The following is a 27,064-nucleotide window of genomic DNA, read 5'->3' as shown; positions in this document are numbered from 1 at the left end:
AGTTTGCCCTCCTGGTGGCCCAGGGTTAAGGGCACTGTTTTGAGCACACATTTTGACAGCTTGCAGCTTTGCAAGATGGTTTTAGCAAGGGCACGGGCAGACCACTTGATGACATGGACTTCCAAGTTCAGGAAAGGATGCCTTTCAAAAATACAGAAAGCAAAAATTAAAATGATGACTAGACGTAGCCACAATTATAAAGTCCTCGCCACTTTTCTCTAAGTCATCGAAAAGAATAAATGGACAGAAAATCAGTAGGCTTTGAGAATGGGGAGTTTATAACATCAAATGCTTATGACAGAAAATAAGAAAGGTCTAAAGGGAAGTATCGAAGCTTCTACTTTTAAGAAATTAGAAAAAGAACTGCAAATACCAACTGAAGGAATGAAATTATAAAGAGCAGAAATCAATGAAATTATAATCAGAAATTGAGAGGCTTAATGAAGCCAAAAGTTGGATATTTGAAAAGATCAACAAATTTGATAAGCTTTTTGCCAGAATGACTGTGACAAAAAAAAGACAAAAATGAGCAGAGTTAGGAGTGAGAGCAGAAACGCTTCCCTGGATGCTACAGATGTGAAATGGATATAAAGGAACATTACTAACAACTTTAGGCCTCAGTCTCTGACTTATGCCCAAATATGCACAAATCTGAACAACATGACTTATCAAACCCACTCAAGAAGGAGTGGAAACCTGATTACTCTCACGGCTATCGCAGAAACGCATTCACAGTTAAAATCTTCCTAATCCAGAAAACACCAGACTGGCTGACTTCGCTGGCAAATGCAACCAATTCAAGGAAGAAATAACCCTAATTCCATGCAAACTCTTGAGAAGATCGAGGAGGAGGTAACACTTGGCAACTGATTTTTATGAGGCTAGCAATACCCCAACACCAAAGATAGTACAAGGAAATAAAACTACGGGGCCTGGTGGTGCAAGGAGTTAAGACGCAACCTATGAAGCTGTCCGCAGTCACTGCAGCATGAGTTTGATCCCCGGCCAGAGAACTACCTACAGGGCAAAGCAGACCTCTCCTGTCTCCCCGCTGCTCCCCTCAGCAGTGGATTTCAGTGGATCTGCCTGTTCTGTTCCCCACTCTGTCTCTGGTGAATCCTCTCACCCCCCACACCTCTGGCCTGTATCCCAGTTCTTATATGCATAAAAAATCTTAAAAAAAAAAAGAAAACTACAAACCAGAATCGCCTGTGAGAGTAAATGAAAGGCTCCTCAAGAAAGTATTATAAAATAACATAAAATAATATTATAACATAAATTTATATAATATAAATTAAATATTCAGTATATTATATATTATATATAATTATATATTAATTACATAAATCATATAAATTTATACAATATAAATGAAATATTCAGTACAAACATTTAATATAATATAAATTCATAGACTATAAATTATTTAACATATTATATAATATATATTAACTTATAACATAAAATTATATAACATAAGATTATTCAAATCCAGCAATATATGAAAAGGCCAATGAGATTTATCTTGGAACCACAAGGCTGGTCCAACACCGGAAGATGAGTCAGCATAATTCACCATCGCCACGGAGGACAGAAAAAGCACGTGATCATCTTAAGGTGAAAAAGTATCTGACAGATTTTGACATCCGTTTATGATGAATTCTCAGCAAACAAGTCAAAGAAAGAAAATCCAGTGTAAGGCAGCGACACAAAACCTGCAGCTCACATCACTCTTAGAGGCAAAAGACTCGATTCTCTTCCCCTAAGTGGGGAGCGAGGTGGAGATGCCCTTGCGTGGCGCCGCGGCGTTACCCCGGCGTCCAGGCCAGCGCAGCGTGGAAAGGACCTAAAACTGGACAGGCTGGAGAGGGAACTCAGGTGTCTCTGCAGATGGCCTGATTGTCTATACAGAGAACACGGAGGACTCTATGAGCAAACCACCAGAATTCACAACACGGGAGTCGGGCAGGGCTGTGGGATAAAGGCAGACATACACAGCAATCCTAGCAGCAATGAACCACGGGAAACTGAAATTTGACAAATAGTGCAATGGACGATAGCACCCCCCAAAAGCCCAGGGAATGCTTTGGTATAAATGCAACACCTGTGTAAGATCTGTAGCCTGAAAACCACAAAGCAATGAAGGAAGACATCTAAGAAGGCCTGGGTAGTGGGAGACAGACAGCGTGTGTGTGGACTGGAGGATGCAATGTTGGTAAAATGATCAATTCTTCTCAGCCTACAGCTTCCCTCCTCCCAACCCCAGCAACCGTTTTTGTACAAATCAACAAGTATTTGAAAACTTACAAGCAAAAACAAGAGATAAAAGGATAATCAAACCAATTTGGAAAAGAGCAATGTTGGCGCTGTGGTCTGAAGTGCCATTTTGTTATTAGGGCAGGGAGAGGGGGCCCCCCAGAACCCCCAAACCTGCCCACTCTAAATAGGTTCTTCCAGACGCTGCATCAAGACAGAACATATTCCAGTGTGTGAGCCCTTCGGTGGCAAGGGACTGTAACACAATTAGTGTGCAATGCAGAAAAGGGGAAGAATAGTTTCCAAATAAGCACCCAAAGTCACCCCTCCCCTTGTGGTAAATGTCCAGGCGGACAGGGCTGGCCCAAAGCAGGACTATGAAGGCTCAAATGCCTCCCCACCGCCCCCAAATCTAAGTCACCTTCTGGGGGGACCCACAGGAAAGGGGCAGAAGGAGCCAGTCTGGGACAGAAGGAGCAAAATCAAGACAAAAGCTGCCATGGTCACCTCCCCCCGGGTCTCTCACCCACGTCTGTTCCAACCAGTCCAGGACCAGGATGCCGGCGCAGCTTCTTCACGGTCTCTCTGCTCCCTGTGCCTCCTCCAGGGCTCCTCTGGCTCCATCCTCTGCCTCCTTCTCCATCTCCTCTCCAGCTTCTCCTCCCTGCTCAGCTCCACCCTCCCTTGGGTGGGGCAGGGGACCTGGCACCTCCCCTTTCCCTGGGGGCCTCCCCATTTCAATTTCCCCAGGGGAGGCTCACTCTGAAGCTACAAGAGTCAAGATGGTGCGGATGGCGCTGAGCTCGGGGCAGGGCTGCCAGTGTGGCCAGTTCACCCCCAACGCCACTGCCAGGCACAGAGGGAAGCTCTTGATTACACGGCGTGGGGCCAGCCCCCCCAACTTTCGAACTCGCGCCTCGAAGGTTGACTTGAAATGAATCACACACTAAACGCACAACACAAAGGGATCAAACCTGCAGAAGGAAACCTGGGAAAAAGCTTAGTGACCTGGAGTCACGCAAAGGCGTCTTCAAGAGACACGCAAAAGTGAGTCAGCCAAAAAGGGGTCAGTTAGACTTCAGCAAAGGTGTTTCAAGTCTGCTGTTTGGAAAACACTCAAAGAACGAGAAGACAATACGGTGGGCAAACACCTGCCGGTGGTGCCTGATGTGAACTTGTGTCTGGTTTGATAAGCATCTTCCACCCAGTTTGATAAAGGGTGAAAAGATCTGACCACATTCATGAAGGAAGATAGTCAGAGGGCAAACGAGCTCACGATTTTCAAACTCACTAATTCTTATCAAAATGCAAATGCAAACCACAGCGGCTAACCCCACGCAGGCGCCTTGGGGAAGCCCCCGCTGCTCAGGCCACGGCTGGTGGCCTGGACCTGGCTCCAAGGCCATCCTCCTTCGGCCTTTAGTTTGGGTGCCTCAGAAGGACTCGACGTGTCGGATCTAAGGTGGGTCACACATCTGGGAGCACATTGCCTTGGGGATCAGATTCTAAAATCCAGGCCCACAGATAGAAACGGAGTGAGGCCAGTGACCATGGTCATTATGAGGGAGGAGGCTCAGCTTCAAGGTGGTGCTGGTGACCTGTGGGGTCCAGGGCTGGTCCTGGGACACCAGTGCCAGGCTCGCCGACAAGTGTCCATTTAAAGTGGACATTGGGGCCTCCCTGGTGGCACAGGGGTTAAAGACACAGTGCTATCAAGCTATCGCCAGCTTCTGTGGCACGAGTTCCATCCTGCCCAGGGAGCTACCCACCGGGCACAGCAGACCTCTCCTGTCCCCCCGCTGCTCCCCTCAGCAGTGGGTTTCAGTGGATCCGCCTGTTCTGCTCCCCACTCTGTCTCTGGTGACTCCTCTCACCCCTGCACCTCAGGCCTGCACCCCAGCTCTTGTGTGCATAAATAAATCTTTAAAGTGGATATTGACTCTCCCAGGAGGCAGTTGTGTTTATTTTAGTCTTTTCCTCTTTTTTAATTAGCACTTTGTGTCACTCCATCACCATGACACCCTCCCGCAGCTGATCATTCAATTAGCTGCTGAGACAAATGCGGGCCAAGGTGGGAGCACCTGCAGGAGTCACAGGTGGGTCCTGGGCGCAGAGACAGTCTGTCTGTGCCGCCATTTCTTACCTTACGACAGTCCAGTCAGGTTCCCTCCACAGACACACGCCTTTGCAGCTGCACCTACATGGCAGCTGAAGCACGGCCAACAGCAAGGTGTGTACACCTGCCATGCCCAGGCGGTCGGCGGTGGGTGGTCATCCATTCAACCCTCACCTGGAGCTGGAGGGAAGGCAAACACAACCACTGTCCACACATGAGGATGCCGAGCTGGACTAGGGACCAATGGCCACATCCCTAAAGGGGTCATTTTACCCCCTAACCTGCCCCAGCTTGGAAACACACAGTGTTTATAACGTGGATGACCAGGAGTCACCCCTGTGGGGCACCCCTGTGGCTGCCTACAAAGGCACGTAAATCCTAGACCAGGAGGGAACCTGGCTGTGCCTGTGGAATAAAACTCTTTCTGTTTATACACTGTTTTATGGACACCGTGGATGTTTTCATCCTGTCGAAACCCCTGAGGCCCTTGTGAATCATTTTGTCAGGATTCCCAGAAAACTTCAATGCTGCAAACATGTCACTTATTTTTAGGGGGAAAAGCTGTTTGTAGGGTTCAAAATGCAGGACGGTTTTGTCACCCTCAGACAAGTCCTTGCTCAAGGGTGCAGGTGGCTCTGAACTGAGACTCTTCCTCGAAAGAGGTAAAACTCAGCTCTCTCTTGGTACGGGGGGGGGGGGGGGGGGAGAGGCCCAGCAGTCCCTCCCCGCCTGGCCCGCCCCGTCCGGGGTCCCTTTATTGATGAGACAGATCAGCCTAAGCTGGCAACCTGCTAGCTCCGCCTCAGCATCAGCCTGTCACCAGCGACCTTTGCACCCAGCACTGCAGTGAGACTCGGCCCCGCACAGTGACAGGCACTTGCTGCTCCCACTCATCGACCCGTGAGGAAACTCTCACCAGGACAACTATTTGCAGCCTTTGGGTCTGGTTCCCTGGGATGCGTGCGGCCCGGTGGCGCAGGGAAGAGTTTACTGTCCTGCAGTTTTTTCTCAACGAGAGCCGCGTCTCCGCTCCCACCTAACGGGGATCGTCTGCAACTGCTCAGAAAATGAGCTCGTGCGTCTCACGCTTGTGTAAAAGTGGACGGCAAGTAAGAGTCGTGGCTGTGGCTGGGAGACGGGCGCCCCACTTGCCAGCAGTCGCACCGCCCGGCCTCCGCCAGCCGCACAGCAGAGCCCTCGGCCAGGTCTGGGCTGGTCACAAATCACCCTGGCAGAGCAAGATGTGGTCAAATGATGCTGTCATTTAACACCCTCCCCAAACAGGGAAGCTCGATTGAATTATTTCCTGCTGGGTCTGAAAGCTATTTTAAGCTGCAGCATTTCCAAGGGAGCGCCCTCACCTGGCACCCCAGACTCCTTACTTAGCAACCTCGGGCGCCAGAAGAGAATTTAATACAACAAATTGCCAAGGTTGTGTTCCACCCCGTTCTGACTGCAGCCTCCCATAGCGGATGGTGTCCCCTGCAAGAGCCGAGAGGAGGGAAGGGCCGCCCTCTTGTGGGGAATGCTGTCCTTGCTCCATGCCTGGGAAGTTTCTCCTTTTGGGGGGTGCTCAGTAGGCGTCTGTCGTAAATTTCACCGTGCCAGGCGTCTCCTCCGGGATTCACACACGCACAACCCTGCAAACTGGGTATGGCTGTTGATGAATTTTAAGTGGTTTGTATTTACAAACCTATTTCTTCTCTTTTCAAATTGAAAAAGTTTAATGGTAGTAAAATTTACTGCAAACCGACCATCTTCACCTGCCCCCTTTCAAACGCATGGCTCAGTGGGATTCAGGGTAATCCCGTGCTGTGCAACCAGGCTCTAGAACTTGCGCAACTTGTACAAATTTTTACCCGTGCCCATTAAACCCTGGCTCCTAATCCCCGCCCCTCTGCCCCTGGGGAACCCCGTCACGGTCCGACTCCGTGAACAGGGCACCCCAGGGACCTCCTCTAAGCGGGGTCACACGGTATCTGTCTCCTGGGGACAGGTTTACCTCACTTGGTGCCACGTGCTCTAGATTCCTCTGTTTGGACACGGAGCTGAGCCAGCATTTCCTTCCTTTTCAAGGCTGAGTAGTATTCCAGTGTGGGCACCCTGCTGTGCGGTGCTAGACCCACCCAGGGATGGACATCTGGGCAGCGTCCAGCTCGGGGCTACTGTGAGCCGTGCCGCTATGGACGTGGGTGTGCAAGGACCTTTCGTTTGGACTCGCGTTCAAACTGCGGGCTCCTAGGGGGACTGTGGTTTTAATCTTTGGAAAGAGCTGCCACACTGCTTCCTGCAGTGCTGCCCCGGTCACGTGCCCAGGGTCCAGGCACAGCCCACACTCACACACGACCAAGCAGCCATTTCAAATCATTTCATTTTATTGAATTGTGCAAAAACATCTTTAAACAGCAAATAAGAAACTATTATAAAGACTCGAAACAGTCACAGCAGTAGCAGCCACCAGACACAGAATGTAAATCTTCTTACGTGAATTCAATTAATTGCTGGAATCAAGATGGTGGGAAATTAATCCATGTGATCACTTTCTACGGGGCTTTTGGAGTTGAAATATTTTAAACAATGGATTAGTATCTTAAGAATCAATTCATTTAACTGGACAAGGGGAATTCCTTCACAAAGTAATAAACACGTATCAGCTCATCACAAGGTTCACCTAAATATCTTATCACTGTGACTGGTCAATTATGCCGCAATAAAACTGAATAGAGAATTTGAACTAAAGACCTGACAGTGGTTTTAAAATATGGGGAGAAAAGTTCACAGCAAAAGCAGTTGCTGAGTTCAGAGAAGGAAACTATGACTTGTGGTAAAAACGGATACTGGTGGATTTTAAGGACCAAAAAGGTGTTTCACAAGCTTGAAGGTGGAGAAATCGCCTCAATGGGCAAAAGAGGAATAATTACTAATTGCAGGGGGTTATGAAAAGGAACAAATTCTTCACAAGTGGTTTCTCATCAGAATTTTGTTTCTCCTCTCACTGTTGATTATTTGAAAAAAATACAAAGGAGATTTACCAAAATAAAAGGGCCGGGAACTGCTACACCAATCAGCAGGAAGGGGACGTAGTGGGATGGGGGTGGGGTCAGAGAGCGCAAAACCTGCAAGTGAACCCCACTCTGGCACCAAAGTAAAATAGGTTAGTCACTATTTTCCAGTCTAATCGAGAGATCGTAATTTTCTACTAAGATAGTTTTATAAACCTTAGATCTCTTTTGTTGAATTTTGAACTAATTAAAAATACTATGGTAGCTTTAATGTTAGGAAAATTCATTTGAATAGAAAAGGGTATAAAATTAGTCTTTTATGTTTAAAATCCTAATATGGGAAATATGCTGGATATGTCTGACTCAAAATAACATTTTCCAGCCTTGAGTGTGTGCACTCAAGTGTAGACCCTGTCTACACTGCTGGAGGAGTAACTACCACCCCAGAATCACCGCTCGCTCACTGCGGGCTACTTGCCAGTGTCGAGGGAGTGAATCACGGGTCTGGGGGATCACCCTCGAAGCAAGCCATGGCCCTTGTATAAAACACCTGCAGTGTTTTTCAAAACATCTATGCAAAACAGGCGAACCCCTCCAGGTACCCTCCCCAACGCTGCAAAACCACGAACTGAATCGTTATCAAGTAGAGGCCGGAGCGGCACCGCACGGGAGCCGCCTTCCCTCACTTGTCCATCGCGTGGAACAGCAGCTCGCAGCTCAGGTCTCCCGGGGCCTTGTCTCCGGCGGCGGGTTCCCCAAAGTAGACGGGAGCCGAACGAGCGGGGTACGGCTCTTCCTTGCTGGAGGGGGCCTCTGCAGCGGCAGCGTCTGGGGGAAAGTGCCAGGTCAGCCAAGTCACCCTCAGGCCCGGAGACAAGAACCCCCAAAGTGCAGCCAGGCGGGACCAACGGCCGGGCCGTGCGTTCCCAAAACAAGGTCTTTGCACGGGGCCAGGGCCGCCAGGGCCGCCGGAGCCCCAGCCTCTGCTCGCGGCTCTGAGTCAGGCTTTCTCCACCTCAGCTCTACATTTAGGGCCCGACATGCCTGCAGGGGGTTGGTCCTGGCTGTGGGGTGGTTAATGAGCACTTCCCTGGCCTCCACCCAGCAGCATGGGCCGAGAAACATCCCCAGATGGGCCTCCTGTGCCGGGGCAGAGTCAGCCTGGCGCGAGGAGAGCCTGTGGGCCCATCTAGTGCCGAGAGGCCCCCGTGTCTCCTGCCGCTGCGGTCGGTCCTTGCCCTGCAGCCCGTCCACAGCGCCTCCACGGGGCCAGGCCGTGCCTGGCAGGGCGAGAACCTCTGGGCACAGGGCGTCGGCACCGCTGCCCCGCCACGGGGCGGGCAGGGGGTCAGGTGTGCGCACGGATGTGGCTGTGGGCTCGGCCGAACCCCTGCAGAGAGCAGGCTGGCTGTGGATGAGGAGACCAGGCGGGGTGCTGTGGTCACTGAGGGGCAGCCAGAGTGGCCAGGAGACGTGCCGGGAACAGGGGCGAGTCAGGGAGGCGCGGCTGGCACCGTGCAGGGACAGGGCGAGCCTCCCGAGACCTGGCGCTGTTGGGTGGGAGGCCAGGCAGGGGCGCGGAGGGGCGGGCGGAGAGGATGCACTGGGGAACAGTGGTGGGTGGGGAGTCACGCAGGGGGTTCTGTGTCTCTCCAAACATTTGGGGACTTTCCAAGCTGGTGGGGAGGTCAGGCTGAGGAGGGGAAGTCGGCGCTGGAGAGGGAGGGAGGGAGGGAGCACGGAGCCACCACAGAGCCTCAGCCCAGAGGCGGGGCAGCTCTTCCCAGGACATGCGTGCCCGCCCCCTCCCCCGCCTGAGAAAACTCTGGGAAACGGCACTTTATGACAGCGCGGGTACAAGGACGCCTCCGGTCCGGCCTGGACGCAGGACCTGCACGCAGGATGCTCCCGCCCGCTCACCTCGCCCTCGGCCCACCTGCGCCCTGGCCTCGCGGAGGGGCCGGGCAGCTGGGGACGGCGGGGCTGCAGCCAGGAGTGGACGACACAGTGCTCACAGGAGTCTGCAGAGACCACCTGCTTCCCCACCTGCCACCCTCCTGCGCACAGGGGAGGAAGGCCCACAGCACAGGGGCCCTCGCAGGACAAGAGCCTGGGGGAGCAGGGAGCAGAGGGCTCGCTTTGTCACCAGGACCCACGCAGTGGGGGGTGTGGGCCCCAGCAGAGGGCTCAGGTCCACCTTCCCACTTCCCTCACTGCAGTTCTGGGGGCAGAGCCACTCCGCAATCCACCGAGCAAAATGAAGTTGAAACCGCCCAAAGCCACAGCCAAAACCAGCACCGGACGGGGCTACAATCCCCTCCTGGGTCCGGTGTGTCTCCCCCACAGCAGTGCTCGGCGCCGGGGACGATCAGTCACCAGAAGACCCGGCTGGCAGCACAGGCCACGCGTGGGGGCAGGTACCGTATTTCGCCGCGGTGCCTCTCGGGGGGACCGGCTTGCTCTTCCGCGCGCTCTGTCCTCGTCCGGAAGGAGCAGGCTTCTCCTGCCGCGGCCCACACTTCTTGGCGTGTCTCAGCATGTTGTTCTGCGGGAGGAAGGCACAGAGCGCACGCGTGTGAGCACCGCGGACGCGCCGTCACGGGGCAGACGGCGCAGCAGAGGCCGCGCAGGAAGGGGCCGTCCTGTGCGTCAGGTCTGGCCCAAAGCGAGCTTGCTTTAGAGGTCTCCCTAGGACGCACGTCAAGAGGACATTTGTTTTTCCAGAACGCTCTCCAAAGCGAGGCCTGGTGCTACCTGGAATTCACGGTATCACTGATTTTGTGGAAAACAAGAACCCGCCACGGCGATTTCATGGCCTGCCAGCTTTTCTCTGGAACCCACCCTGGATGCGGTTAACCATCTGCCAGCAGCTCAGGGCAGTCGGGCATCCCCCGCCAGGGCTCTGTGGGAACCAAACTGAGGTGAACACCTAGGACTGGGGCCACAAGGCTGTACTTAGCTGGTGAGAACCTGCCAGACTGTCGTCCCCAGGGCTGTGCCCTGCCCCCAGCAGGGGAGGGGAGCCCTGGGATCCCCCACCCTCTCCGGCCTCGAGCTGCCAGCCAGGCTGGACGTGTGTGGCTTTTCTACTTGCATTTCCCCGACGGTGCCCACAAGGGCACCCTTTCCACACTCATCTGCCCCCCATCTCCTCTTGGGTGAGGCGTCGCCAGGGCCTGCTGCCCACCTCAGGGGTGGCCTGTTTCCTTGGGCCTGAGTTTGAAGAGCTCCCTGTGGGCTCTGCACCCCAGCCTTAAGCAGAAGGGACAGCCACATGCATTTCCTCCAGGCCGGTGACCTCTTTCATTCCCCTGACGCCTTCTGCAGAGCGCAAGTTTTTCACCTCCATGCAGCCCATCATACTGTTTCTTTGCTGGGTTGTGTCTTGGGTTTACTGGAAAGGGCTTCCACCCCCGCGTGCACTGGCCTTGCTGTTGCTCCAGTTGCCTTCTCTCCCCACTGAGCTCCCCGAACCTCTTCTCGTACTTGCTGTACGTCCTGCTCTGGCACCCCGCCCCCGCCCCGGGGTTCTGAGGCTGGCAGGTCTGTCAGGCTCTGCCTCCACCTTCAGGGAGCCGTCAGTCTCCCCCTCCCTGGGGCACAGGGGCTCTGACAAGGCCCTTTAGGATAGCGAGTGTCCCTGGACTCATTCGGACACCCCCACTCCCCTGGGGAAACCCCTAGACTTTCCAGCTCCGACAGCTCCAGTCTGCTGTCTGTCTCCGAGTCTGCCTGCTGTCGGCATGTCACGTAAATGGAATCACGTCGTCTGCGGCCTCTTCCAAGGGTCCACCCGCGGGAGCACATACACTGTCCCTTCTCACGGCCGAGCGACGTTCTGCCGTCTGGACGAAGCGTGTTGTACTTGTCCCTGAGCAGAGGGACGCCTGGGTGGTTTCCTCCCGGGGCCACGGTGAGTAATTCTGCTGCGAGCGTGTGTGTTCAGTCTTCGTGAGGCCACGTTTGCATTCTTCTTTGGAGAAGCCCAGAAGCGGGCTCTGGGTTATACGGCAGCTCTAAATTTAACTTTCTGAGGAGCTGTCAGACTCTTCCAAGATGGCTTCAGGATCCGAAAATGTCCCAGCACTGCACAAGGGCTCCGGTTTCTCCACATCTCCTTGGTCTGTCTCAGATTCCGGACGGCCTAAAGGCAGGCCCAGGGGGTTTGCATTTCCCTAGTGACTGATGATGCCAGCCCGGCTTCACGGCCCACTGGCTGCGTGCAAGGGCGGGCGTGTTAGCCATCTACAGAGCTGTTTTTATTGACGAAGTACCTTTGTTTTACATGCTTATTAATTTTCACAGCACAGGATTTCTCCCCTCAGGTGTGGTCACCGCAGCTCTCCCACCATAGTTCATGATGCCCTGTCCCCCTGTCCCCCCGGAGGCCTCAGCTCTACGGCCAGCTCTCAGGGGCTGGTTTTAGAGTTTATCTCTGTCTGACCCTTTGCTTGGATTCTCTTTATTCCACATGGAAGATTCCAGACAGAAGTGACCCCACCAGTGTTTCTCTTTCTCCTTGTGGCTCACTTCACGTAGCTCTACCCATGTTGCCGCAAACGGCATGAGAAGTCTGCTCAGACCCGCCTGTTGTGGGCCTGTCTTGTTCCTGCTGAGGTGTAAGCCTCCTTTACATTCCAGGTGCAAGTCCAACTGGGCTTTCTTGAAGGGAAACAAATTTTGACACTCCCAACTTCCTGCTGAGGGGACCCACCCCTTCTTCTCTGCTATCTTGTCTCTCATACGAAAGGGCAGTGTCTTCACAGTGCAAACTCTCCATGCAGCTTTAACTTGCTTTGAATGAACTTTCTGCACCATTTTTGTCTGAAATTCTGAGCTAACAGCTTCAGCATTGTAGAATTACCCCACACCACCACCCAGGAAAGCAGACAACTCTCCTGTCTTCTTTAAAAGATGAAAGATAAGGGGCCTCCCTGGTGGAAGCTGTCCACAGCCACTGTAGCACAAGTTCGATCCCCAGCCAGGGAGCTACCCACAGGGAACAGCAGACCTCTCCGGTCTCCCTGCTGCTCCCCTCAGCAGTGTATCTCAGTTGATCTGCCTGTTCTGCTCTCCACTCTCTCTGTGAATCCTCTCACGCCCCCACACCTCTGGCCTGCACCCCAGTTCTTGTATGCATAAATAAATAAATCTTTAAAAAAGAAAATAAAGAACCGCTACAAACCATTTCAGAGTCTGCGCTGTGCCATACTGAAGTCTTGTGCCTGGGGACAGTTTTTAAATGTTTACTAAAAGCAAGACTCCTTTGTCTGTAGATTTTGGGAGTTTGAAAAAATCCTAAAACTACAGGCAAGACTGTGTTGGCAGAATCGTCTTCTTTACAGAAGGGGAGGCCGCGCTTTTAAGATTTTTTCAAGAATTTTGTGACTCCAAAAACCTAGCAGCACCACTTTCCTGAGGCTGACAGACGCTACCTCAAGTCCTGGCCAGTGTCCACCAGCAGCGTAAGCCCTGAGTGTGAGGCTGCACCGGGGGTACGGGGGCCCCGCCAAGGAGCGTCTGTGGTGGAGGCAGCTTACCCAGCGGGAGAAGCCTTTGCCGCACGTGGGACATTCATAGACAGGCGGGATGAAGTCTGCATCGTGGTACTTCTTGAAGTGCACGTTCAGAAGCTGCTTCTGCCGGAAACACTTGTTGCAGGCCAGGCAGACGAAGGGCTTCTCCCCGGTGTGGGTGCGGACGTGGATAGTCATGTGGCGCTCCTGGGCGGGAGGGAAGAGACGCCTGTTTAAAGGACTTTCTCAGCATCAGACGTTATTGACTGGACGACACCTTCTTCTTTCTCAAAGATGAGTGTGCTATCAACACAAACCCGCAGCCCATACCCTGCACGGTGGGTCGGTGGAGGGATAAAGATGAAATAGGGGCCTCCCTGGGGGCGCAAGGAGTTAAGGTGCAGCACTATGAAGCTATCTGCAGCCTCTGCAGCTCGAGTTCGAGCCAGTGGCCCACATGGCGCAGCAGACCTCTCCTGTCTCTCCGCTGCCCCCTCAGCGGTGTATTTCAGTGGATCCGCCTGTTCTGTTCCCCACTCTGTCTCTGGTGAATCCTCTCGCTCCCCGCGACCTCTAGCCTGTACCCCAGCTCTTGTATGCATAAATCAATCTTGAAAAAAAAGAAATAAAATAAATGGTACTTAAAGACCAATAAAAAATCGACTCTGCCGAACTCCACCAAAAAATAAATAAAACCCACAGCAAACCCATTCTCAACACGGCACCACCACATGGAGGAAGAGTCTGCCCGTTGGTGAAATGCCGTCTACACGGCCAGCAAGCGACTCAGTTCTCAGACCGACTCCCAGCTGATCTTCCCAAAATGCTTGTGTTTGGAGACTGACTTCTAAAATTATTAGCAGTGACCGGACTTCACAAACAGCAAACTGCAAACCTAAAAAGCCTAACGTTAGTGTAACCTTGCCAGGTTCTTGGGGTTGGAGGCTGCCGCCCCCGCCAAACCTTTTCTCCTTATACTTCCTGAGGGTATCGAAACACGTCTTAATGCTGATTTCAAGGCATGGCGGGTGAAGTTATTCTTCTTTGCAAAGAAATAACCAGAACTTGCAACTAAAATCTACATGGGTCAATAATTTGGAGAACTAGGACAAAAACATGCACCCACTGAGCGAACATGGTTATGTATTCGAAGCTGTGCCTCTCTGAGCTGAGCACACAGCCCCCAACCGTTCCCTCAGGAACCCCCACCTGGCCCCACTGCTGTGAGTCAAGTTCCAGCCGGCTCTCCAGACCCCCAGGGCCCCAGCCGTGCTCTGGCCTCATCTCCAGCCTCAGGTACCTTCCTCTGTTCTCTGCTCCCCCACACTTGGGGCTTGACCCGCCCTGGAACCTCCCACCCACTTCTTAACCACCTTGAGCACACAGCTCCTAACTTTAATAAACTTGCGCCTGGGGCTGCAGCAGCATATGTTAATGCTCCAAATCTCCTGGAAACACTCACGCGCCTTTATTCAAAGCACGCATGACTTGGAGCCACACTTGAAACATCGTGAGCCTGTGTTTCTGCCTTTGGTATGAGCACCAAAGACCCACACGGGTCAGCTCCTGGGCTTTCAGCCTGAGGCCCTGTTAATGTTCTCAGACCGGGGACTCCAGGGAGCTTTTGTTTAGGTGGGTGATAGCTACTCGCACTGACTGCACCGAAATCAAAACTGAGAAATTCAATATGAAAATGTGAAATTCAGTATGAAAATGCTTATCGATTCACTTAAAAATAACAGCAAACAGCTCAAGTTAACCTATTTCTGTAAACATGCATTTTCAAAACAGAATAAACAACACCTGGCTGAGCAGGAAAGGTTGCCCATTGCTACAGGCTGTACTAATCGGAATAGACTCACTACAAAGGGGGCTCTTGTGGATCTAAAATTCTAATTTCATGGCCACTCTGTATTTTTATTTGAGAAAGTCCACAACTTGGTTCAAAGAACACAGCTGGACTCTCATCTCTGCTTCATGCTGTTCTGGTTGAAATACCTGAAACAAATCCAGCTCCCAGAGATGTGGTTAGAAAAGGGAGCAGGATTTCAACAGCTTTTTCAAATAACTGGAGACCCCCCTCTCTGGCACTACACTGAAACTCAACAAGTGATCATTTCTTAAAAGTTGATTAAAATGCAGTCTTGAAACCACATCAGTGACCCCTGGCTATACCAACACCTGGACAGCTTTTACCCGACGTGATTTTGTATAACAATGGATTGGAAAATACCTCTTTATGGAGTCATGGGCGCGTCTAAGTACTGGCACATTTAATTATACAAAATTAAATGGCTTTCGCAAAATCACACCCATCTCACCAAAAAAAACCTGGAAGTGTTAGCAAGCTGTTATGCTCGCATTGGTAGATGTGGCCTCCCGAGATCCTAATTCTAATTTCCTCTTGGAAGCTGAAATCGTACCCTAGGCAATAAGCTTCCCTCGAAGGAGACTTCTGGGAAGACCCCTCACCCCGGAGAGGAGGAGCAGCTTGTCACTTGCTCTTTCAAGTAAAAAGGGGGGGTTCGTGTAAGTGTGGCTATTTGAGCTGGTAACTCAGGCCCCGGGGCTTTCCTGCAGAACCACTGCCTCCACAGAGGATGGGGGTTCAATGCCGACTCCCCTACTAGTCCCACGGGATCCTAAGAGGACGAGCACTCGGGCCAGGGGTGATGAGACCCAGCGCCTTTCACTGCTTTGCCAAGGACGTTCTCAAGCAGAACTGTCGTCTGCTGCCTGGGCCTGAAGGGCAGGACAGGGAGGTGATGAGTCCTGCTTGGACGCCTCTGCTGCCCATGCGTCGCCAATTCCGATGTCCACCCAGCATAGGGGAGGACGTGCTGGCCTTAAGGGGCCGGCAGTTTTGACCTTCTGGCTCTGACTGGTCCCTTTGCCACGGGCCTCACGCTGCCGCCTTCTCTGACAGCCTCTTTGGTTAGGCCGACGCTGCCAACGCCCTGGGGCCCCAGCCCCACCGCGTGCCCCGGGCCCGAGCAGATACCTGCTTGCAGGCGTAGCTACAGTGCTCGCACTTGAACCGCTTCTCGTTCTTGTGCGTTTTCTGGTGCTGGAGGAGCGGGTAGCGCTCGTGGAAGATGGCGGCGCAGTAGCGGCACTTCATGCCCGCGGCGCTGTAGGTGTGCAGGTTGCGCAGGTGGACGCCTGCAAGGGCCGTGGAGCATGATGCATGGGAGAGGGCGCCGGCCCGGCCTGCCCATCCGCCCAGCGCAGGGAGGCTCTCCTGGTGGGGCCTGGGCAGCCTGGGTCGCAGCACAGGGCCTGGGTGCCGCCGCCCAGACACCTGGGACCTCTGCTCCCCTGCGGTGACCACCCAAGTACCCCAGATGTGACCAGACGTCTGGGGGGGCCATCCCCACGCAAGAAACGCCGCCCCGGACATGTCACCAGCAGATGCATCCCCACAACACCCGGGCCGCTGGGCCCGCCGGCTGATTCCTACACAGCTTTGGAGCCATCAGGCTGCGGGTCAGGTGGCTTCATGCGACACAGGGACCCTTTGTATGTAGCTTCAGGAGTCAAGACGACCCTGTTTTCTCCTGCCTCGTGACTGACGCGCTCAGGGGTTTCTGTCCCCCGTTCCAGGCCCACCGCTGCCACCACCCACAACTGCGGGGTGTCCCCCAGAGACGCTCCAGGGCGCCTCCTCGCCCCACGGGGCCTCGGCACCAGGACCAGTCCCGTGGGAGGCGTGAGGTCTGGCTGCGTTTCCTGAAGTGAGTCCCTCGGGGCCCCGAGACTTTCCAGGGTCAGCAGGACTAAGGAAAGTTTGTGAGCGTCACAGGAGAGAAGTGAACGCCAGGACCCCCCGCCAGGCCACCCAGACACCAGGCACGGGGCTCCGGGGTAGGTTGCTCCACCTCATCATCTGCAACCTCAAGTTCAAGAAACAGCAACCACAGGCCTCAGGAACCAGAAGGCCCAGGCTGCCCCTCCGGGCCAGGCCAGCGCTTCCGCCAGGACGCCAGCAGAGGGCGCCCCAAGACCTCGGAAGAATCCGCCTGGCAGGCGGCACTCACGCAGGTCGCTCTTCCTGGCGATGATGGTGGCGCAGTGCGGGCACTGGTACTTGGGCACATTCTCGCTGTGCTTCTGCAGGACGTGGATCTTCATGGTGCCACTCTGGGTGAAGCGTGCGTGGCAGACCTGGCACTCGTAGGGCTTCTCGCCTGGGGACAGGACTGTGTCTAGTGGCCACTCCCCAGGCCCAGGCCCCGGCCCCTCACAGGAACAGGCCTGAAAGCCTGCCTTCCTCAGGCCCCTCTGCAGCCCCTGACCCCACCTTTAACCTCTGCTTCCAGAAGGTTCCTAAATCTAGCCCAATGGTGGGAACGCCCGGCCGTGGGGATGTTGCACAGGGGCGCTGCGTGGGCTCAGGGCAGGCACCCTGGTCCCACCTTTGGTGTCAAGGCCCGAGAAGCAGGGCCAGTGTGTGTGTCAATCAACAAACTGTGGGAGCAGCAGCCCCGGTGCCAGGCTCGGCCTTAGGGGTGAACCAAGGAGCTGACCCTCAAAACACCCAACACCCCAGATGCAGGTACTGCTGGGGTCGGAGTCCGGGGGCTCCCCTCATGCTGAAGCCAAGCACAGTGCACTCTTGAGGCCCACGTCCAGCATGGAGACTGTGCCTATCCGAACTTGCACCCAGGGGCCTCCCCCGAGCCCTGGACATCAGCCTGGACCCACGTGGCCTGGCCCGGCCCTCACCTGAGTGTGTCCTCATGTGGCGCTTCAGCTTGTAGGTGTCCTTGCTGGCGTAGCTGCACAGGCTGCACTGGAAGGGGCGCTCGCCCGTGTGGGAGCGGATGTGGCGCTTGAGCTTGCTGGCCTGCGGGGCAGAGACGCACTGAGCACGGACAGGCTGGACACCCGGCCTCAGGGGAGGGCGTGAGATGGGGTGCGCGGCGTTCCCACACACGAGAACGTGAAGTCTTTCCTTGTGATATTCTGTTGGGGAAGTTTCTTTGACTTGAGGGGTGGGGTATAAGGGTCCTCTGGGGACCCCCACCTCACTTTACCAAGGGAAATGAACCCCAATGGCTCAACGCCAACAGCAAGTTTATTTTCATTTCAAAGGTGACAGACGTACGCCCCATGGCGCCCAAGTTGAGGTCACCTGCAGGAACACAGGCCGGGTTGTTTATACTGCGAAAAAGTGGGGCCTGGAAACACAGCCTGGGGCCCCTGGCAGGCACCCCACTGGGGGCCCCAAGTGGCCACGTGTGTGCTGACACGTCAGCGGCTTCTTCCCAAGAAGTAACTTCTAAATAAGAACTGAGGTTTCTGAGGTTAAGAGGGAGGTGCTGGAGTGGGAAAAGGCAAAGCATCGCACAGCACTGCATTTATAGCCCAGATCCGCCAGAGAAGCGCCTTCTGGAGGCAAGCGACTTAAAGGCCTAAAAACGGAAATAACCGTCATAAAAATGAAAGTGTTAACAGGAGCCCCCGAGCACGTTGCCAGCACCTGTGCACTCGGTTCAAGGTGGACACGGTTTACACAGGTGAACCCCTCCAGCTCCTGTGCCCAACAGTGAGACGTCATAAAAAGAGAGTGAAATGTATTCGATTTTCACACCTCAATTTTTTTCTGGGGTGCCTTATGTTTTCACTCCAAAAAAGTAAAAGTAATTTCTACATGGAAGAAAATAGGTTCTTATTTCATTCATTACAACCCCAGGTAATCAGTAAAAAGGCGAACAACATCTGACCACCCCCATGGCCAGCCTCTGCCTGACTGTCCTGTCACCTTCTAGAAGTTTTCCTCTTCCAAGTCGCCTCTGCAGGCCTTATCACCTGCAGCACTGGCTCGCTTGGGCTGCAGAGCAAGAGACCCACACCCACCTTGGGTGTCCTAGCAAGGCCGCTCTCTACCTGCACCCCGAAAAATGACAAACAGGCCTGAGCCTGAAGAATGTTCCAGAACAAGGCTCACAATGGAAAACAAGATCCAAATGGAAACATTTAGGAGTTTTAGAAGAAGAGTGGATTGTCTTTTAAGTGCCTTAGAAAACAAAGCAAAAAGGATTTTTAAAAATCACAGCATGAGCTCGTTGGTAAGAGGAGAGGCTGGAACAGGCTGTGGGTGGGAGGCAGAATGTGGGTGGTGGGGGGGGCATGAGAGCCTCCAGGGGTGGCATCACCTGCACTGTGGCTCCCCCACATTCCTGCTAGCACGTGTCTAACAGGATGGGGGAAGTGGATGCTCCCCGCAAAGGAGACCAGCGTGGCACCAAGAAACTGCAGAACCGGGGGCCTTGGTGGGGCAGAGGGGCACGTGCTGAGGCTGCTGCAGACTCTGAGCCAGGCCAGGGCCCTGGTGGGTCTGTGAAGTCGGCTCTGACAGCCGCTGGACATCAGGAAAAAGTCCCCGTCCCAGGGGGCCCCTCCTTGGGAATCTTCATCATACGATAGTCCCAACCTTTAACTCAGACGAGACGTCATTCTCCAAGATAGCAACAGCAGAAAAATTCCTCGGAGCCAGTGCCACCCTGGCTGAGATGCCCCGGCCCTGAGACCTGGTGTCTGCAGCCAACTTCGGCTGCGCCCTCTCGCTCCGCACCCTCGCGACTGTCCTTTCCTGCTGGACGCGCATGAGGACCTCGGAGCCCAGCGGAGGGTGGGTCTTGCACGCCAGCCACAGAGGGCAGCACTGGGTGGTAAAGGCAGCCTGTGTGAGCAGGTAGCGGGTGGCCATGGCCAGGAGTGACCTGACACATGGCCAGGAGTGACCTGACACGTCCCCAGGTTCTCAGTGCCCGAGGGTCAAGTGGGCCCTCGGGCCCCCTTCTGTGTGTGACCCTGCGCCCGGGGGCAGGCTCCAAGGGGGCAGAAAAGAGCTGAGCTTGACCTGTCAGCGCAGGCGCATTCTGAATTTGTGGGACCCTGTGTTCCCGAAAACCCCCGCTGGGACTTCCAGCAGACCTGGAGTCTCTCAAGCACCCCTGTCCTCTCATCTGGAAGCTGCACACCTTTACTCTCTGACTTCACGACCTGGTGCTCACAGGGAAAAAGAAATCCCAAGCCAGTTTGTAGTTCAAGTTTAGCCAACAACGAGTGTGACTCCTGCGTGGGTTCCGCGCGGACAGTCACTCTGGGGAGGCCTGGTTTGCAAGTGATTCTACTGTTACAGTTCCCGCGGGGCGCGGGGCGCGGGCACGTACCTCCACGCTGGCGTACTTGCACAAGGTGCACTTGAAGGGCTTCTCGTGGGTGTGCTTGTAGCGCCGGTGCCGCACGAGCTCCCCGCTGGTGACGAAGGCCATGCTGCAGTCGCCGCACCTGTACGGCCGGGTCCCTGCAAGCGCGGAGATCATCCCTTAAGCCCAGGCTCCCCCCAGAATCTCCCCAGAGTGTGACGTAAACTGTACACGCCCCTGAGAAAGTGAGAAAAACCCTTGCAGCGGTTCCAGCTTCGACCCGAAATCAGAGAAACAGACAAGACTCAAGTCCCAGGTGCCGCGTCATCTCACACAGGCAGAGGTGAAAATGGGAGCTGCCCTGCGGAGAGGCAGGGCCGGGCTTGGGAACGGTCTTGACACCCTGGATCCTGGATGTCCCTGAGCACGGTCCAGACCCTGGCGAGGGACAGCAGGGGGGCCGGCGTCCTGCCGGGGCCTCCCACACAGAGCCGGGCGCCCCCGCCGCTCCCACCTGTGTGGGTGTTGACGTGGTTCCGCAGGAGGGTCATGGTGCGGAAGGCCTTCAGGCACAGGTGGCACAGGTGAGGCTTCTCGCTGGTGTGGGTTTTCACGTGACGATTGAGGCTGGAAACTCTAGAAGAGGCGAAGCTGCAGACGTCGCACCGGAAGGGCTGCTTTCCTCCTGCAGGAGAGACGGGCGTGAGCGGCTGCCAGGCGCGCCTCAGATGCCAGGTTCTGCTCCAGCGCGTCGACCGTAACCTGGAACCTTCTTTTTTCTCCCTTAGCCTAACGTGGAAACCCTTCGACCAAATGTGTTATCTTTATGTTTCCACACGCAGCTGATTTAAGCCGTTAGGACAACACGCCCCTGCGAGGCATGAATGGCGCTTTCATGACTCTGAAAACCGACTCTGCGGCCACGGAGCTGACGTCCGCTCCCTGCTCGGGGAACCTGCTCACCTTCCCTCTGAGATGACATAAACATGGGGGTGCGGGGAGCCTTAATATCTCAGAATGCCCTGAGGTCAAAGCGAGCGAGAGACAAAGCCCAGACATGTTCAGCGAACTGCAAGGTGGGGTTCACAGCTGGGGTTCTGCGCCTGGGCCTCAGAGCGGCACCTTCGCGGCAGCTGACAGGCAGAGAGCCCCGCCCAGGGGAGGGAGGGGCGGACAGGGACAGGCGCGGCCACCCAGGGGCCAGACTGTCCTCTGGCCTAAGAAAGAGCAAAGGCCCCGCAGAGCTGCAAGGCGGTGAGCCCGGACAGCCTCACACCAAGTGAGGGGCGGTCACGAAGGCCACGTGTGATGTGTGCAATTCCACGCGTGGTTTGTGTGCAGACCCGCGCGTGAGCCATGCACGAGTCCACTTACATGAACTGTCCAGAAAAGCCAAGTCCAGAGAGCAAAGCACATGGGTGATTTTCAAAGGCGAGGGGAGGGAAGTGGGGATTGACTACGGGGCATGGTTTTCTTTTGGGGTGATGCGAATATTCTGGAATTAAAGCAGGGCAGAGGCTGCACAAAACCGTGACTATATTGAAACTTGAAAATGAACTAGAAATTGGGAGTTTGGGGGTACGCTCTTGATTTAAATGCACATAAAACTAACAGTAAAGGTTGCAAACTCAACCACCTACTGCAGCCAGGAGCCGCTGGCCCCCAAACCGGCTGTAGCCACCAGTGGGAAGGGCGGAGGCCCGTGAAGTGTTGTGGGCAGGCACAGAGCTGAGGCCGCCAGTCATGCCTTAAACAAAATGAGCTAGAAATTGCGGTGACAGGGGACACCCTTTACTGAAATAAGTGAAGAACTAACATATTTTCTAAAAAGACAAACAGGTAATTTCTGAAGGTCAAGGGCATCCCGTGGACCGCCAGGATGTTCTCTCAGGTGCGCGTGTGGACACAGATTTGGCAGAAGCGGCACCGATTCATGGAAACCAGGACGTGGCTTGCAGAGGCACAGCCTTCAAAGCTTTCCACTCCCGGCGCGGTTTCAGTCCCAGTGTTCACGCGGCCCCACACTCCGCTCCACATGCGACTGTGCCGGAGCCGGCAGGCGGGTACCACGGCCTTAACACTGCTCCAAGGCCTCCCTAACCGGGCGCGACCCGCCTGGCGGGGAGCCCATCACAGGCTCTCCCCACGCCGTGGAGGCGTCCACCGCAGGGCAAAGCCACCCCTGGAACTACCCCCACAGCCTCGTCCTGCCGCCTGGACGGGGCCCCCACTCTGCAAGGTGTCCGAGGCCTCCTTCCTGGCCTCACCTGAACATCCCTTCAGGAGCCCACTCCTCATGGGCCCAGCGCCCCTCACCTCCACCCAGCGGCTGCAAGCTGAAGACCAGAGTCGGGGCGCTCCCTCCCGTGCACCATGCTTTGGGGGGCATTCAGATGATGCTTTAGAAACACGTGCAAAACGTGGAACACTTTGGACTGGATTCTCAGTACAGAACGTTAGTTTAAAACGTCTCCCGTTTCCTGACAGTTTGAACATGACGAAGCGTCAACCACTTAAAACTTCGGTGACCCCCTCCTTGGCCCCGACACGGAGGGTGCCTGCCTACCCGCTGCCTTTCTCGGGTTTTTTCTCCCGCTGGATTTGTCATCGGGCGGCTGGCTGGCCGCGGGCGCGTCCTCCTGTTGCTCCACGTTGAAGTTTGAGATCGTCAGGACAATTTCGTCTCTTCCCTCATCTCCCGGCCTCACTTCCACGAGGAACAGCTGCTCCTCCACGGTCCCGGCCGGCACCCCCGCAGCCAGCGGGGCGGCCTCCTCCTGGGCCTTCTCAAGCTAACAGACACAAAAAATATTCCAGCAGCTGTGATCCCCGCAGCCCCAACCCGCCGGAACTCACTGCCGGGAGGAAACCAGAGAGAACGCGAAGAAAACCCAAGTCCCTCACGATCAAAACGCTCAAGCCAGTGCCGCCGAGCGCCGCGGGCTTGGTGCCCAAACACCTTTCCAACTCACACGCTCAGAACGCGGGGTCTCCCAGCACCCCTGGGAATTATTTTACTGTGTTTAATTTTAAGCAGCTTTAGGGAAGATACTTTTCTGTCCCCCCGCCCCACGCCACCCCCAGGTAAGGGGCGGTCACTAAAACCCGCTGTACCTTAATCAACCCGGTGCTGTCGGACAGGGGCACGTCCAGGGTGCCGTGAGGCGCAGCCACAGCCACGCTCTCCCCCAGAACCTGCAGCTGCGCCAGCTGCACGGGCCGCAGGGAGCACAGCGCCTCCGGGATGCTGACGGTGACGCACGGGAGCAGGCCCTGCTGCAGGCCCTCGTCCAGCCACAGCAGCATCGGCAGCCCCATGGCCTGTGGCACCACCACCTGCACCTCCCCGGGGGGCTGCGGGGCCAGCCAGCCCAGCTCCTCCAGCCTGGCCTCCCCAGGGGCGGGGGGCGCGGGCTGCAGGGTCAGCGAGGCCTGACCCGAGGCCTGGGTGGTCAGCACCAGCTCCTGCGGCCCGTCCAGGGCCCTGGCCTGGAGGGCGAGGTAGGAGCCCTCAGGGGGCCATGCTCCGCCACCGGGGGGTTCCTTCGCTCCGCACAGGCCGCTGTCCTCGGCCTGCGGCTCCGGCCCAGCCGCGGGCGTCAGCTCCACCGCTTTGATCTTGGTGAACTGCTCGGGAGGCTGAGGGGCCACCATCGCGCGGCCTGCGGGAGGGAGCGGCCGTCGGGGGGCACTGGGGCTCCGGGCCCCGCAGGCCCAGCAGGAGCCCCGAGCCCAGCGCTCCGGGCCTGGCAGGGGGAGGCCCCAGGGGGCTGCCCTTGGGCACAGGAGGCACCGGGTGCAAACAGGGTTCAGACTAAATCACGCGCCGGTCCGGAAGGTTCTAGAAGCAACAGACTTGGCTTGCGCGGGCTTTCGGCATCTGCACGCCCAGACCCGCAGGGGGGCGCCCGCGCGGGGCCTGCGCGGCCCCCATTTCTGGGCCTAGAACTCGGGCCCGGCCAGGCCGGGCGCAGCAGACCCGCCCAGCGGGGGGGGGGGGGGCGCCCCCAAGCAGCCTCCGGGTTCAGGGCCGGCAAGCGGCTTTGCACCCGAGGACCCCGCCCCCCGCCCGCCCCCCACACTCCTCTCGGCCCTTCCCGCCGCCCTCTCCCGGGGAGCCCCAGGGGGCCCCTCACCCGCGAGGCGAGGCCTGGGCGCCCCGTGCCCGGAGCTCCGTGGCCGCGTGCAGCAGGCGGGGTCCGCCGGGGCGGGCGGCGGCGCAGGGCTGAGGGGGCGCGGGGGCGCCTGCAGGGGGGCGGCGGCGTGCAGGGGGGGCGGCGTGCAGGGGGGGTCTGTGTGCGGGGGGGGGGACAGCGTGCACGGGGGCTGCGTGCAGGGGGGCTGCGTGCAAGGGGCGGGGGGCCACGCAGTGGTGGCAGGGGGACCCGCAGAGGCCGCTGCACTCTTTGCGGGGGGACGTAAGGCGCTGAAGGGGGGCACAGAAAATAGAGGGGGAGAAGGCTAGGGGGGGGTCTGCAGGGGGGACCCAGAGAGCTGGGGTGACGGACAAGGGGCGGAGGAAAAGGAACCTGCAGGGGCGCTGCGACCCTGGGCGGGGGAGGGGCAGCGGGCCCGGCAGGGGGTGCTGGGAGTGGGGTGGGGGAGGGGCAAGTGAGCTGCAAGGGATGCTGGGAAACGGGGGTGGGCAAAGGGTCTGCAGGGGGCGCTGAGACCCTGGGGGCGGGGGAGGGGCAGCGGCCCTGCAGGGGTGCTGGGAACCTGGGGTGGGGGGGGCAGCGGCCCTGCAGGGGTGCTGGGCACCTGGGGGGCATGTGGCTGGGAGGGGGGAAGGGCCGGGCATCTGCAGAGGGTACTAGCCCCCGGGGGGTGGGGGTCAGGGAGACCCCGCGGGCGGAGCCGGGGAGGACACGGGGTGCGGGGAGCTGGGCCGGGACCTGCACGGGGCTGTGGAGGCTGCGGGGAGCCTGGCCGGCGGTCGATGGGGGCGCGAGAGGGCGGGGGGCAGGGGGGGCAGAAGGGCTTGGCGGGAGAGCTGGGGATTGGGGGGTGGGGGGGCTTCTGAGTAACTGGGGGGTTTGAAGCGCCAGGGGAAGAAGGGGCTGGGGGGGCGAGCGCGCCCCTTGTGAAGCGCCCCAGCTCCGTGGCCCTCGCGCGGGTCCCGAGGCGCCTCCCTCGGGCAGGCGCGGGGTTTGGGCGCCGGCGGGGGCGCCCCGAGCTGTGATGCGTCCCCGCGGGCGCGGGCTGGGGCGACGCCCCCTCCCGGGCGGTGTTTGGGGCACCCGTGCGGGAATCGGCCCCCCCCCCCCCCGCCGGGTCTGGGGTCCCATGACGGGCTGTGCGCGGGGGAGACGGTACATGCTTGAGGGTCACCGGGAGGAGAGCGCCCCGGGAACAACTTCTCCATCGTGCAGATGAGATTTTCTGCCCCAACAGTGGCAGCCTAGTCGCTGCCCTGGGGGGCCTGTGGGGGGCCTGCGGGGGGCCTGCGGGGTGGGCGTGCTTGTGTTGGGAATTTGTGTTTAGAAACCTCAGCTGCAGATGACAAGTGTCATATTTAAAGGGGTGTGAGCCAGTGGGAGGGGGACAGGCAGGGGGAAACTGAGGCACTGGGGGAGGTGGGGGAGCTGCCCTGAAGGGGAGAGCCGGGGAGGTGACGGGTGAGGGGGGCAGGCGGGAGGCACCGCCAGCCTCTGACCCTTGCTCCCCAGTGGGGAGTTGCCCCGAGGACGAAATTCGCTTTATCCTCAGACCTTCCCGGGCGTCACGGAGGGAGGCCGTGTGGGAACCCCGGGAGCCTCCCATGAGGACCTGTCGCTTTGGGCCTTCAGAGCTGGACGCGGTCCAGAAGGTCCTCCTCCTCAGGAGTGTCCAGGCAGGGAAAGGGGAGGAGCCTTTGGGTGCAGCTCGTGCAGCAGGGAGGCTCCAGAGCTGGGCCTGGCCGGGGAGATGGGCACCGCCAAAAGCTTGGCCTTGATTCAGGCCGACCCTGGCCATGCCCGGGTGTGGCTTCGGGGGGCCCGGGGTGGTGTGTAAAGCCCACTGTCTCGGGACGATCCAGACTGTCCAGACCTCATTCTCAGGGCAGCGGTGTCCTCTGGCGGCGCTGCCTTGGGAGCTTCCTCTCGGCTTCCTAGACTCGCCTCCCCTGTGCTGTTGGCTCCCAGGATATTTGCGGGGTGGGTGCCTCAGGAAGAGATGCTGGGGTTCTTGCTTACCAGGAAGCTCTCATCTGTCTACCTGCCCACCCTCCCACCCTCCTGTCCTACCTACTTCCTTCCTTGGCTGTGACAAGAAAGCTCGGGGGCATCTCTGTCAGTTTTGCTGACTGCTCAATGCACAGAGACTCTGGTGCCTCTGGGGGTGTTGGCCTTCACCGCCCCTTCCCCCGCCTCTCCCGCACCCGGAGCGGGATTTGATGTCTGGCCCGGGATCCTACGTAAGTGTGCGAGGTGGCCTGCCTGTGTTGCTCTGCTGTGGTATTTACCTAAACGATTGCGTGACATCCCTGACCTCTTCATTTTAAGAACTCTTTCTGGGGCCTTCCTGGGGGTGCAAGGGGTTAAATGGCAGCACTGTGAAGCTGTCCTCAGCCTCTGCAGCACGAGGTCCATCTCCGGCCAGGGAGCTACCCACAGGGCGCAGCAGACCTCTCCTGCCTCCCCGCTGCTCCCCTCAGCAGTGGATTTCAGTGGATCTGCCTGTTCTGCTCCCCGCTCTGTCTCCGGTGACTCTTCTCACCCCCCGCACCTCTGGCCTGTACCCCAGCTCTTGTATGCATAAATAAATAAATCTTAAAAAAAGAAAAATAAGAAAGAAATCTTTGTGGAACTTTCGACTCTATCAGTTAACGCTGTCGGTATTTGTCATCAACTCGGCTATCACCCCTGTTAGGAAAGGGGTGCTCAGAGGGCCTTTCTGAAAGGCACCAGAGTTTCCAGTTCAACACAGAAGTTGCCATATCCCGACATGGGCCACAGGCTGCAGAGCCGGGGCCTGGGCACGGGGTGGGCCGGACGCGGCCGAGCTCAGTGCGTGGTCACGGGGCCCTGCACGTGCCGG

The 27,064-nt window shown here is 56.9% G+C and overlaps 1 protein-coding gene across 1 annotated transcript; it reads right to left on the bottom strand.

Moving 5' to 3' along the window:
* Positions 1–8,056: 8,056 nt before the first annotated feature.
* On the bottom strand, positions 8,057–23,698 carry CTCFL (CCCTC-binding factor like; the record flags this gene model as incomplete). Its single annotated transcript, XM_084246605.1, has 12 exons — positions 8,057–8,202; positions 9,295–9,357; positions 9,796–9,919; positions 12,915–13,097; positions 15,892–16,052; positions 16,928–17,077; positions 17,616–17,736; positions 20,069–20,202; positions 20,559–20,729; positions 22,611–22,836; positions 23,159–23,398; positions 23,504–23,698. The coding sequence occupies 12 exons, from the start codon at positions 23,696–23,698 to the stop codon at positions 8,057–8,059; spliced, it is 1,914 nt and encodes a 637-aa protein (XP_084102731.1).
* Between the last annotated feature and the right edge of the window lie 3,366 nt (positions 23,699–27,064).

The sequence above is a fragment of the Talpa europaea genome (assembly GCF_964194135.1).
Source record: "Talpa europaea genome assembly, chromosome: 11".
NCBI lineage: Eukaryota > Metazoa > Chordata > Mammalia > Eulipotyphla > Talpidae > Talpa > Talpa europaea.
Note: the sequence above shows the minus strand (reverse complement) of the source record. Positions and strands in the feature narration are given on the sequence as shown.